Source organism: Neoarius graeffei, chromosome 28, assembly GCF_027579695.1.
Source record: "Neoarius graeffei isolate fNeoGra1 chromosome 28, fNeoGra1.pri, whole genome shotgun sequence".
In the NCBI taxonomy this organism is placed as follows: domain Eukaryota; kingdom Metazoa; phylum Chordata; class Actinopteri; order Siluriformes; family Ariidae; genus Neoarius; species Neoarius graeffei.
Window position 1 is genome coordinate 51236591 of NC_083596.1, and position 14524 is coordinate 51251114.

Below are 14524 nucleotides of genomic sequence, written 5' to 3' on the forward strand. Positions count from 1 at the left end.
CACGGTGGTGTAGTGGTTAGCGCTGTCGCCTCACAGCAAGAAGGTCCGGGTTCGAGCCCCGTGGCCGGCGAGGGCCTTTCTGTGTGGAGTTTGCATGTTCTCCCCGTGTCCGCGTGGGTTTCCTCCGGGTGCTCCGGTTTCCCCCACAGTCCAAAGACATGCAGGTTAGGTTAATTGGTGACTCTAAATTGACCGTAGGTGTGAATGTGAGTGTGAATGGTTGTCTGTGTCTATGTGTCAGCCCTGTGATGACCTGGCGACTTGTCCAGGGTGTACCCCGCCTTTCGCCCGTAGTCAGCTGGGATAGGCTCCAGCTTGCCTGCGACCCTGTAGAAGGATAAAGCGGCTAGAGATAATGAGATGAGATGAGATGGTGTAAATACATTTTGTCAGTAAAACCTTGACTCAGGCGGCACGGTGGTGTAGTGGTTAGCGCTGTCGCCTCACAGCAAGAAGGTCCGGGTTCGAGCCCCGTGGCCGGCGAGGGCCTTTCTGTGTGGAGTTTGCATGTTCTCCCCGTGTCCGCGTGGGTTTCCTCCGGGTGCTCCGGTTTCCCCCACAGTCCAAAGACATGCAGGTTAGGTTAACTGGTGACTCTAAATTGAGCGTAGGTGTGAATGTGAGTGTGAATGGTTGTCTGTGTCTATGTGTCAGCCCTGTGATGACCTGGCGACTTGTCCAGGGTGAACCCCGCCTTTCGCCCGTAGTCAGCTGGGATAGGATCCAGCTCGCCTGCGACCCTGTAGAACAGGATAAAGCGGCTACAGATAATGAGATGAGATGAGAACCTTGACTCATGCCTGTTCTAGAATCATCAAATCGATCCTTCCAGGTCTAGGATTCTTGGAATCCGTTTCACCTGGGAGGGATTTTTGATCAGAATAAAAGGTTCTAGAACGGTCAGCCTGATCCTACAATTGTCAAAGCTGTTCGAAAAATCATCAGTGTGGCTCTAGAATACTCAGTGCAGTATCCCAGACCGGACCACAGCAGCAGCAGTTTCACATCACAGTCTTTTGTGGAAATAAATATTGTGAGGTTGTAAAGATACCGTGGTTCTAGAAATATCATACGGTTCAGAAACGCAGTGCGGATCTACAATTTTTAGTCCAAAGCTACAATCTTCGGTGCGGTTCTAGAATCCTCCGTTCTGTTCACTCTCCCTCGCTAGTTTCTTGCTTTAGCTGTAGAGGGCTCATAGACTAGCACTGGGGTTTTTTGGAGTGCTGAATACATCATGGTCACACACACACACACACACACACACACACACACACACACACACACACACACACACACACACACAGAGCAGGTGAACAGCACCCTCCTGACATGCAAAAGGCCAGTCCTAAATTTAACTTACTCTGGGGACTTATTTGCATAACACTTTTTTTTTAGGAACAAAAGCAATGTTGCCTCAGTAGGGGACAGGAGGAGAGGAGTTCAAACACACCATGGAGGGAAGGCGCGTGTGCGCGCATTAGTTATCCAATGTTAACCTCCCGCTTGTCTCCATATGAAGGATAATGGACTAACAGTAGGATACCAGAGGTGGGTGTGTATTAGAGACAGACAGATAGACAGACAGACAGAGACCAACCCTGGGGTTAAAACGATGTCCTCATTCACCAAACACATCAAAATCCCACAAACTGACCAGTGACTACAGAATACCCATAATGCATTGTGGGGAGTCAAGATGGCAATTAAAAACGGATTTGATTCTTTACCAATTCTTGAGCCGTCCAAATGATTCTTCACCTGTCCAAATGATTCTTTACCAATTCTTCACCTGTCCAAATGATTCTTTACCAATTCTTTACCTGTCCAAATGATTCTTCACCAATTCTTTACCTGTCCAAATGATTCTTCACCTGTCCAAATGATTCTTTACCAATTCTAACTGTCCAAATGATTCTTCACCTGTCCAAATGATTCTTTACCAATTCTAACTGTCCAAATGATTCTTTACCTGTCCAAATGATTCTTTACCAATTCTTTAACTGTCCAAATGATTCTTCAACTGTCCAAATGATTCTTTACCAATTCTAACTGTCCAAATGATTCTTCACCTGTCCAAATGATTCTTCACCTGTCCAAATGATTCTTCACCAATTCTTTAACTGTCCAAATGATTCTTCACCTGTCCAAATGATTCTTTACCAATTCTAACTGTCCAAATGATTCTTTACCTGTCCAAATGATTCTTCACCAATTCTTTACCTGTCCAAATGATTCTTTACCAATTCTTTAACTGTCCAAATGATTCTTCACCTGTCCAAATGATTCTTTACCAATTCTAACTGTCCAAATGATTCTTCACCTGTCCAAATGATTCTTCACCAATTTTTTTAACTGCCCAAATGATTCTTTACCTGTCCAAATGATTCTTTACCAATTCTTTACCTATCCAAATGATTCTTTACCAATTCTTTAACCATCCAAATGATTCTTTCCTGATTCCTTTTATCATTCAAAGTAATTCTGCTCAGAGTCATTTAACTGTCCAAACAGTTCTTTAAAAATTTACAAAAAGGTCTTTAGCAAGTTCTTCGAAAAAATGATCATCAGTTCCAGGAAAAGCCGCCTCTTCCCCCCCGTCTCTCTCCTCCATGTTTCTGCATTTGTGTTTATTTGCTGTTCCAGAGAAAACAGCTTTTAATGGGCGTGTGTCCGAGATCCTCTGATATTCCCTCAGCAGCTTGTATACGACAAACCTTCTGTCAGCTCATATTTCATTTATGCAGACAGCATAGAGACACAGGAACAGTGGAAACATGACAGAACCATCTGGAACATCAACATTTACCTCAGATGTGTTGGTAATTAGGAGGAAAAATTAGTCACCACACTTAGCATTTACCGCTAACCAAACCTCCATTGGTTCCACCATCCTGGGGAACATCATGAACAAGAGTGGATCATCATGGTTTGTTTGTTTTTAATCCTGAAAGCACAGTGAAGATTATAGATTTAGAGAGGACACATTAGCCACAGTCACTAGCCACTGTGGCACATCAACGTATCCACCGAATCACGGAACCTAAACGATTCATACGATTTCTACACTTTCATACTGATTCTAATTGTCCTCCAGGTTCCATCACCAATTCCTTACAACTGATTCTTTTCTTTCTTTCCTGAACCTCTCTCATATCCAAATGATTCTTTACTGGTTCTAATGGTCATAGTGGTTCCTTGCTAATTAGTTACACCTGATTACAACTGTTTAATTGTCCAACAATGCTTCTTTGAATCAGCCAGTAATCTTTGTTGATTCTTTATGAATTCAGATTGATTCCCAATTCTTTACAACTGACTCCGTACTTATTCTTTTTTATCTCATTGAACGAACTCGAATGATCCAACTCATCCTTCCGATTTCCTGATAATACTTCATATCTGAATCTTCACACCTGACTCATTTACCTGTAACTGTACAGTCCAACTGATTGAGTCAAAGGACATGACATTCTTTACAACTGATATACAAATTTTCAGACTGATTCATTCTTTTATCAGTAATCATCTAAATTAATTGATTCACACACACTTTGGAATGAATCTCTCTGTACACCGTGCTGAATAAAAGGTCATTGTTCAGTCTGGTTCTATAGCCGTTTATATTTTGCTCTCACGTGGTCACTGACGTCCCGTCCTGAGGAATAAAGACACTGCAAAGAATATTTACTGATTTGTTTAACAGTCCAGATGATTCATTATTCATTACATTACTGCTGAAATGATTCCTGGATATTTTTAAAAAGTCAGAATTGTGAAGGTCTGAGTTTCAGGTTTGAGTGATGAACGATAAGATGTCAAGCTTGAAGTTTTTGAACTCACCGTAACCGCGGTGCCGTCGCCGAGTCACGGAACCGTCATGGTAACGGCGGCGGCGCCGTGGTGATGAGGTCTCCATATCGTTAACCCGTTAATCAGCCACAGGTTTCCAACATTTCCCTGACTTTACAAAAAGCCATTTAATCCAGTAAGGGTCGAAGGGTCTCTCTCTCGCTCTCTAATAAAACATTTAAAAGCTCATGACAGAGCTAGAAGGATAACGAAGCTGGTGTTGCTAACAGGATGTGGCAGGAGAAGGCGAGAAATGTTCCTCATGCTGAAGTAAAGAGGGGGATGTTGGGGTAGATGGGGGGCAGGCTCACACTTCCTGCCCCATTTGGCCCCTTGGCCTGAATGGCCCACTTCACAATGAGCCAGGAAACACACACCACTCCGGCCACACCGCTGTGTGTGTGTGTGTGTGTGTGTGTGTGTGAGTGAGAGAGAAAGACTGAAAGGAGTTAAAATTAGTTTTAAGACACACCCACTAATAAAAACCACAAAAGTGAGATTGTTAAGAGGGTGGGGGGGGAACAAACAAAAGGCTGCATAGTGTAAGAAAAAAAAGAACAAAGAAATGAAAAAAGAAAGTAAGAGTCGTTCACAACAAAGACATGAGAAAAACAAAAAAAATGAAAGAAATCACTTAGAATCTAGGAGGTGTAGCCTTCAAAATTCAGTTCCAGTGAAGGAGGCGTGCCTCTGCATCAAGGGGGCGTGTCTCTGCACCCGTCAGTTCCAGTGAAGGGGGCGTGTCTCTGCACCCGTCAGTTCCAGTGAAGGGGGCGTGTCTCTGCACCCGTCAGTTCCAGTGAAGGGGGCGTGTCTCTGCACCCGTCAGTTCCAGTGAAGGGGGCGTGTCTCTGCACCCGTCAGTTCCAGTGAAGGGGGCGTGTCTCTGCACCCGTCAGTTCCAGTGAAGGGGGCGTGTCTCTGCACCCGTCAGTTCCAGTGAAGGGGGCGTGTCTCTGCACCCGTCAGTTCCAGTGAAGGGGGCGTGTCTCTGCACCCGTCAGTTCCAGTGAAGGGGGCGTGTCTCTGCACCCGTCAGTTCCAGTGAAGGGGGCGTGTCTCTGCACACGTCAGTTCCAGTGAAGGGGGCGTGTCTCTGCACCCGTCAGTTCCAGTGAAGGGGGCGTGTCTCTGCACACGTCAGTTCCAGTGAAGGGGGTGTGTCTCTGCACACGTCAGTTCCAGTGAAGGGGGCGTGTCTCTGCACACGTCAGTTCCAGTGAAGGGGGCGTGTCTCTGCACACGTCAGTTCCAGTGAAGGGGGCGTGTCCATAATTACTGTGTTTATACAGACAGACAGAAGAGGTGAAGTGAAGTGGCATTTCCTGTTTGTGCTCTGATTGGGTCTCAGGTTCTGTTCAGTCACTTCCTTTCTCCTGAGCCAAGCCTGCAGAGGCATTGTGGGTAATCCCTCAGGGTCTGGAGCGAGCGATGGAAAAGGAAAGGAGTGGAGCGGACGACTGGGACACCACAGGAAACAAAAGATCAGACAGACAACTGTGGGGGTGTGGCTTAGCACGCATCATTTCCTCCCGAGGAGAGTCTCCGATAACTATCAGATCTCAGACAGGAAATTAAACACACTCCGCTGGGAGAGCGAGACAGACGGAGAGAGACAGTCAGACAGATAGGACTGACCGAGATCGTCCTTTCCTTTAGTTCATTTCCCATTCATTACCATTCATCTCCTCCCACAAGCTTCATGATAAACCCCGCCTACTCTTACAGCTACATGCAAAGTTTGAGCAACGATTTTAATTCGAAATCTTTTTCCACATTGAGGAACTTTAACGCCAGGATGATACCAGCGTCATGAGACTGTTGTCATGGCAACCTTTCCAGCAGCATCTCCAGTTGGAAAATGAACTCGAACCAGAGTTGTGTCTGTTCCTGTCTCGGAATGTGGGGGTGAAGAAAGTGCCCGAAACCTCTGTTGATCCAGAACGGCTCATGATCATCATCATCAAAACACACACACACACACACACACAGTTGGCAGAAAGTAAGAGGCTGTGACTGTTTCATTTTCAGTAAACAAGTTTAAACAGGTCTGAATGAAATAAAGTCAATGCCAGTTCTTGCTCCCTCTCTCCCCCCCAACACACACAAGCTGGGTTAGGAGGTCGAAGGGTTATACAGGCTTCATTTTGCAATTTACTCTGCCGACCTCGCAAGGTCAAACGCAGAGAGACAAAAAGATAACAGATGTTTATCTTTGAAGTTCTCCGCATCTTTGTTCTCAGTCCTGTTTTATTTCATCTCTCACACTCCTCACACTGCACCCGTACTCTCTCTCTCTCTCTCTCACACACAATGCAAAAACACATCACATCTGTGTGTGTAAACAAAGTGACAAAGCATAAAAACATCACACCCATAATGCAGAAAGGGGCGGAGCCATAACACAACACACTTTACACCAGTACAGCAAAAACTACACACACACACAATTACACAGATCTGCCATGTACCGTAGGTCACATCTGTAATACAAGTTTCACAGCTGTATCACTCCATCCTTTAGTTATTTCTTCATTCATCACACACTGTAAACACGTGATGGAGCAGGAAATAAATCTAATAATTTTGGATTTCACCAAACTGCAAGAGCAGAAAACGCAGGTCTGAGACGTGACTGAACAGAAACCCGGTGTGTGTGTGTGTGTGAGTGAGAGACAGAAACAGAGCAGGTTTCAGTATGAGCTGTTAAATTGTATAAAGCGACGCTGTATTGATGCATTTGAGTGTGAAACAACTCGAACCTACGTTCTCTAAAAATACATCAAACCCCATGACCACAACAGTGAGGAACTCACAAAACGAACAAATTCATTCTGACTCAGTGAGGCTTGAGGAAACCACTCGGTGCTTCTTCTGTTCTACGTTGGGCTTGTTTCATTACTCAACCTTCAACACCACCTTATTTAACGTTCACTTTAAACAACTCCCCCCCACACACACAGAGCTACAGTAACACACACATCCCATCATTCCCTCAGGGTTGAGTTTCAGTCCACTGTCCTGAACGGTCTCATCCAGGTCAATCAGTGACATCTTTAATGATGAAAAATGAGCTTCAGTTTTTATCCACAGTGTGACGAAGAACAGATGAATAAAGGGGGAGGAGTTTGTTTTGTTCTGCTGTTTTAAGAAAACAGTTTCAGTGGACAGCAGACTCTGCGTGAACATCTGGCATTTCGGCTCATGATCTGTACGCGCAACAATAACTTATTTATTTGATCTTTATAAATACTGCAAGTACAAAGTGATTGATTATTAGCTAAAGATCCTTCACTACCTTCTTCAGTGAAGATTAGGGAGTTAGTTTGCAGCTTATCTGGTGAAAACGCTTGTGAATTTGTTAACCAACAGAACACACACTGATGTGAACTTCAGTAAAACACACACGCGTGTACTTGCCCTGTATTACAGGCCACAGAAATCATGCTGTGGTCAGCTCTGTTTTTCATAAACACTGTGTGTGTTACAGTAAAATAACCAACACCAGGAGGCTGGGAGTGAAGCGCAGTCACTGTTCGAGTCATCACCACCACTCTGACATTGATTAGTTTCCTTGAGCAGCACCCCCCCCCGCATGTTTTATTTCTCTCACACCACAGCAGCTTACCAATTATTACAATTTTTATTTATTAAACAAAAACACAGCCCATTACTTTTTGCCCATCTGTAATGAGCGCTTTAATAATAAATGGAGCTGCTGCTGCTCCAGAAAACTAATCAACACCTTCTGAAATCCAGAATGCAGTGAAAGTCTGATTGTAGTTAATCCCAGAAAGGAAAAACACAAACTTATTATTATTATTATTATTATAGGGAGTAGATTAAAAAGCGCACACCTTTGCGCATGCGCAGGAGCGCGCAGGCTTTACTGTAGAGGTGAGAGAGAGAGAGAGAGAGAGAGAGAGAGAGAGAGATATTGATCTAGTCTGTTTTTATTTCCTTTATAAATCCATGAACTCACCTAAAACCTGTGTGTGTTTGAGTTTCCTCCTGAGCGCAGGGAAACCTCTGGATGGAGAGCCGACACTTTCACCACTTTTATCCATTTCCCTCCTTTCTCTCCTCTTCTTCACTCCGTCCTCAGTTTATTCCTCCTCCTCTTCCTCCTCTTCCTCACTCCCTCTGTCCTCCACCCTGAGCTCATGTCTCTCCCACAGACTCTGTGCTGCTCTGAAGTTCCTCCTCTGTTCTGGGTTCAGGGTTTAAAGCCCCCAACCCGCTTCCGGACACGCGCGCGCTCAGCAGAGTCGCTGAGCCTCATGGGATATGTAGTGCGCACCTGAGACCACGCCCACTTTTACTTCCACTATAGACCCTTTTCAGTCTCGTGACCTTCGTAAACGCGACCGCCATTTTGGACATGTAGTGGACTTCGGCTCGAATCAGTTTGAATGCGAGGAAGGCGACGAACGAAAAACATAAAAGAAAAAGGAGCGATTTGCAGAAAACACCTTCACGATCCAGCGACGTAGGGCATTTACAGGGCGAGCAGAGGGAGAGGGATTTGCAAAAATTGAGGTTAGCAGGCTTAGAGAACGACGTTTACCTGCTTCCACCAGGATTGTTCACTGACGTACGGAAGTACACGAAGCCCTCGTCTTTACCTGACTTCGGCCCACATGATCTGTATACCTATGTCGTTAAAAACCCATCGCCATACACAGGTATTGATCTGAAAGCGTATAAGAGTTTGGATGCCGACAAATATTTTGTGTCAGGCTGGGTAACATGCCTACATCAGCGGGTCGTCCCTGGAGCCGGTGGTCGCCATCTTATTACAGCGAAGGTTTGTTCACATTTTCATTTACTTTCGGTCCTCAGGATAAACAAAATGTTATTAAATGTCATTGAAATAACTTCGGGCGGCACGGTGGTGTAGTGGTTAGCGCTGTCGCCTCACAGCAAGAAGGTCCTGGGTTCGAGCCCCGTGGCCGGCGAGGGCCTTTCTGTGTGGAGTTTGCATGTTCTCCCCGTGTCCGCGTGGGTTTCCTCCGGGTGCTCCGGTTTCCCCCACAGTCCAAAGACATGCAGGTTAGGTTAACTGGTGACTCTAAATTGAGCGTAGGTGTGAATGTGAGTGTGAATGGTTGTCTGTGTCTATGTGTCAGCCCTGTGATGACCTGGCGACTTGTCCAGGGTGAACCCCGCCTTTCACCCGTAGTCAGCTGGGATAGGATCCAGCTCGCCTGCGACCCTGTAGAACAGGATAAAGCGGCTAGAGATAATGAGATGAGATGAGATGAAATAACTTCTTAGTCTGTTGAGACATGGCCCATTATAAATTTGCTGTTACCAGGCAATGACCAAGAACTGTATTATTAGGGTCGGTGTCTGTGTTGTAGCAGTGCACTAGCAGCTAGCTGTTAGCACTAGCTAATGTCAACAACATAGTAGCTGGTATGTTACTGTAGCAATGTTTACATTCAGTCATTTGGATGACTGTTAAAACCTTTCAGTCTCAAGTTTTTCCTTTACTGGATTTACTAGTTTAGTGTAATTATGATCCGGCAGCTATTTACACCGGATCCAGTGTAAATAGCTGCCAGAGCCGACGTCTGAGGTTCCGGAGCGCGCTCCGGCTTGCTCCCCTCAAATTAAGCCCTGTATAGGTAAATAGCTGCCGGAGCCGACGTCTGAGGTTCCGGCGCGCGCTCCGGAACCTCGGACGTCGGCTCCGGCAGCTATTTACACTGGATCCAGTGTAAATAGCTGCCGGATCATAATTACAGTAAACTAGTAAATACAGTAAAGGAAAAACTTGAGACTGAAAGGTTTTAACAGTCATCCAAATGACTGAACGTAAACATTGCTATAGTAACATACCAGCTACTTGTTGACGTTAGCTAGTCAACAATAGCTACTACAGAAGAATAAAGAGGTTACAATGGGTTATTTTAACCTATTTGGTTACACACTCGCCGCCACAGAATGTTAACAGCAATGTAATGCCTTTTCTGGCTAATTTTATTCGTCTTACCACCAACAAAGTGGTCACTACACAAGCGCTGGTATGCCGAGGGCTGCCAATCTGTTAATGGCCGCTATCCATCTTCTCCGTCGGGATCCGATAAAATGATAAGCCTTGCCTTGTTTGTTGATGGTTACTACATCCAGGTGCACAACAATATAGTGGCATGATGGAAGTCTTGCTGAAAGTAAAAACTTTCTTTGCTGCCGTTCCTCAATGTTGGCTGTGGTAAACTACTGGTAGTACACGTCCAAAATGGCGGCCGCGTTTGTCATGACGTCACGTGAAAAGGGTCCATAGTCTGGCTCCATTCCCATCTCATCTCATTATCTCTAGCCGCTTTATCCTGTTCTACAGGGTCGCAGGCGAGCTGGATCCTATCCCAGCTGACTACGGGCGAAAGGCGGGGTTCACCCTGGACAAGTCGCCAGGTCATCACAGGGCTGACACATAGACACAGACAACCATTCACACTCACATTCACACCTACGCTCAATTTAGAGTCACCAGTTAACCTAACCTGCATGTCTTTGGACTGTGGGGGAAACCGGAGCACCCGGAGGAAACCCACGCGGACACGGGGAGAACATGCAAACTCCACACAGAAAGGCCCTCGCCGGCCACGGGGCTCGAACCCGGACCTTCTTGCTGTGAGGCGACAGCGCTAACCAATACACCACCGAACAACTATGTAAAGAGAAACGGCATCCACCATTACTTTAAGACATGAAGAGACTTTTTATTAATGAAAATAAATTAAAAACACTGAATTAGAAGGGGTGTACAAACTTTAGATTGCTACTGCACATACAACACAATAACACATTTAAAATATTATTTATATTCTTTTTTTTTTTACATTTTTGAAGATTCTCATAATAATAATTAAGTAAACAATATGTTTAGGGATATTTTAGTATATTTTTGTTTGTTAGTTGTTTATCTCTTCGCTTTTTAATTGGATACATTTATTATAAATTCTATAACAATATGATTTTACTTCTTATTCCTAAAGATTTTTTAAATAAAAATATTTAAAAAATATATTTTTCAGAAAAAAAAAACACTTTTCCCAATGTTATTATATTAATTTGTTTTCTTTCCAACATTTATTTCATCTCTCTCTCAACAAAAGTATAAAGTTCTATAACTAAGAAATGAATAGAAATTAAGTGACATGTTGGACACAATCTGGCCAAATGTTCTGTTTATTTTTGCTCTGAAAGCAGAAACAGATTCCAAAGGAGTCACAGTTCGGGTCCCTGCTTCCTTTTCATCTTCATCTGATCAGCTTTTCATATTTTAAGTTAAAGGTTATTTTCATGTAAAGGATCATCTGCTGCGGGTCTGAAGATGTCATTAACACCGTACATGTAGGAACCGATGAGAACGAGGGAGTGAAGTTTTACATGAGGAGTGGAGTGACACACAGTGAGGTTATCATGAAATATCAGTGCTCGAGGAACAACACTCGACCAATCAGATTAATGGACCGGAGCTAACAATTAATTAATTAATTAATAACAGCTGTACCAGTCGTTCCTTAAGGAAGGCAGAGGGATACAGTGCAGGTGTGTGTCGAGTTAATTGAAGGATCAGTGTGATTATTTTGGAGTGTAATGTGGGACTCACCGGGACGCTTCGATCCACACGACACCATGAGCCTCTGGAATGGAACAATTACATGATCACATTCATCAAGAGATTAACATCACATCATTGGCTTCAAATAAATAAAATCAAATGAAAAAAATTCAACAAAAAATACACTTAACAAATGGGAAAGTAATTTATCCAGTGATTTAGAGATAAAAATTAATATTACAAAAGTTCTGTTTTAATCTACAGTCCAGGACTTCAAAGAAAATTAATCAACACCTTCTGACCAATCACAATCCAGCACACAACAGTGCTGTGATTCGGCCTCGATATGCCCACCTACAGTATGTCAGCGTATATTTGTATGCATTTGTGTACAACCCCAGTTCCAAAAAACTCAGGACACCGTGTAAAACATCAATAAAAACAGAATGTGATGATTTGGAAATCATGGAAACTCTATATTTCACTGAAAATAGTACAAAGACAACATATCAAATGTTGAAACTGAGAAATTTTATTGTGTTTTGAAAAATATCTGCTCATTTTGAATTTGATGTCAGCAACACGTTTCAAAAAAGTTGGGACGGGGCAACAAAAGACTGAAAAAGTTGTGTAATGTGAAAAAAACCTAATTAGGTTAATTATCAACAGGTCAGTAAGATGATTGGGTATAAAAAGACCCTCCCAGAGAGGCGGAGTCTCTCAGAAGTAAAGATGGGGCGGGGTTCACCGCTCTGTGAAAGATTGCGTTGGCAAACAGTGCAACAATTTAAGAATAACGTTCCTCAATGTAAAACTGCAAAGAATTCTGGGATCACATCATCTGTGGTCCATAATATCATTAAAGGATTCAGAGACTCTGGAGAAATCTCTGTCTGCAAGAGACAAGGCTGAAAACTGACATTGGATGCCTGTGATCTTCAGGCCCTCAGGAGACACTGCATTAAAAGCAGACACGGGTCTGTAGTGGAAATCACTGTATGGGCTCAGGAACACTTCAGAAAACCATCGTCTGTGAAAACACTTCATTACTGCATCCACACATGCAAGTTAAAACCAGATATGAACAATATCCAGAAACCCCGCCCCCTTCTCTGGGTCCGAGCGCTTTTATGATGGACAGGCGAAGTGGAAAACTGTCCCGAGGTCTGACGAATCAAAAGTAGAAATTATTTTTAGAAATCATGGACCCCACGTCCTCCAGGCTAAAGAGGAGAGGGACCATCCGGCGTGCTATCAGTGCACAGCTCAAAAGCAGCATCTGTGATGGGATGAGGGGGCGTTAGTGCACATGACATGGGTAGCTTGTACATCTGGGAAGGCATCATTAATGCTGAACGATATAAACATGTTTCAGAGCAACATGCTGCTATCCAGACAAAATCTTTTTCAAGGAAGGCCTTCCTTCTTTCAGCAAGACAACGCCAAACCGCTTTCTCATCTCATCTCATTATCTCTAGCCGCTTTATCCTTCTACAGGGTCGCAGGCAAGCTGGAGCCTATCCCAGCTGACTACGGGCGAAAGGCGGGGTTCACCCTGGACAAGTCGCCAGGTCATCACAGGGCTGACACATAGACACAGACAACCATTCACACTCACATTCACACCTACGCTCAATTTAGAGTCACCAGTTAACCTAACCTGCATGTCTTTGGACTGTGGGGGAAACCGGAGCACCCGGAGGAAACCCACGCGGACACGGGGAGAACATGCAAACTCCACACAGAAGGGCCCTCGCCGGCCACGGGGCTCGAACCCAGGACCTTCTTGCTGTGAGGTGACAGCGCTAACCACTACACCACCGTGCCGCCCCAAACCGCTTTCTGCACGTATTAAAACTGCATGGCTCTGTAGTAAAAGAGTCCAGGTGCTAAACTGGCCTGCTGCAGTCCAGACCTGTCTCTCATTGAAAACATTTGGTGCATTATGAAGCATAAAATACAACAAAGAAGACCCCGAACTGTTGAGCAACTGAAATTGTATATCAGGCAAGAATGAGACAACATTTCTCTTTCAAAACTACAGCAATTGGTCTCCTCAGTTCCCAAACGTTTACAGAGTGTTGGTAAAAGTAGAGGTGATGCAGCACAATGATAAACACGCCCCGTCCCAACTTTTCTGGAATTGGGGTTGTTAGTGTGTGCATTGGTGAGTTCTTATTCTTGACTCTGTTGATTTATTTCCTTCTCGTTCTCCCTGTTCACCATAAAAACTGTCTGACAGAAATAACTCTCACTCTGTCAGAATCCCATAATTCCATGTTTCCCTCTCTTTCTGCCCTCATGTTTTCCAGAACAGTCCGTTACACGGCTCCCTGGAAAATCTCTCAGTATAAATACACCAGTGGAATGCAGTGATGTCATCGAGCTTCCGCACAAGCCCATTGGCCAAGACACAGGAACCTCAGTGCAGGGCAACTTTTAAAAATGAGGGTGTTGAAGAGTCACCAAGAGGAGAACACACACACACTCAGTACAGAGCACGCACACACGCACGCACACACACACACACACACACACACCAGATTTGAAGAATAACATTTGTTGTTTCCCTTCAGCTGTGTGTGGTTTGGGGTCGATACACTCCACTGTCACACACTGTGCACCTGTCTCAGTCTCTCTCTGTGTGTGTGTGTGTGTGTGTTCATGGTGTCTCACCTTGGTTTTAGTGAGAAGTGCAGACAGACAGCTGAAAAGCCCCGCCCTCTTCATCGTCTTCATCCTTAGTGCCCTGATGCAGTGCAGGGGTCAGAAAGTCAGGGGTGAAAGGTCGTGCAGGTGTGTGAGAGAGTGTGTGAGAGTGTGTGTGAGAGTATCAGAGACTGACTTGGGCTTTTTCACTCTTTTGGTCGTTCACTGCAGAGGGAGGAGTGTATGTGTGGACTGCTGAGTTTCAGAGCCAAGGGGCCGGCGCTCCCACATACCACACATGCTAATGCTAACCGCTAACAGACTCAGTATTGTTCAAGCAGATGTGGGACAGGCTAAATGCTAATATGTGAACTAAATTAAAATATAATTACAAAACTAAAATCTTAAAATTAAATATGGATCAGATTTTTTAAAATATCATATAGAAAA

At 44.3% G+C, this 14524-nt stretch overlaps 1 protein-coding gene across 3 annotated transcripts in view; it reads right to left on the bottom strand.

Annotated features, from left to right (window-relative positions):
• Nucleotides 1-14250, bottom strand: part of stard8 (StAR related lipid transfer domain containing 8) — a 29056-nt gene extending 14806 nt beyond the window's left edge. The window contains exons 1-2 of one of the 3 annotated variants that reach the window (XM_060913194.1): nt 14102-14250; nt 11474-11507 (exon numbers count right to left, since the gene is read on the bottom strand). In XM_060913194.1, coding sequence (XP_060769177.1) covers nt 11474-11507; nt 14102-14164 — 97 coding nt within the window. In that variant the 5' untranslated portion in view covers nt 14165-14250. Of the gene's footprint in view, nt 1-3843; nt 4251-7834; nt 8059-11473; nt 11508-14101 lie in introns of those variants that run through there. The other 2 variants (XM_060913195.1, XM_060913196.1) reach the window with 2 other exon arrangements.
• Nucleotides 14251-14524: the final 274 nt, after the last annotated feature.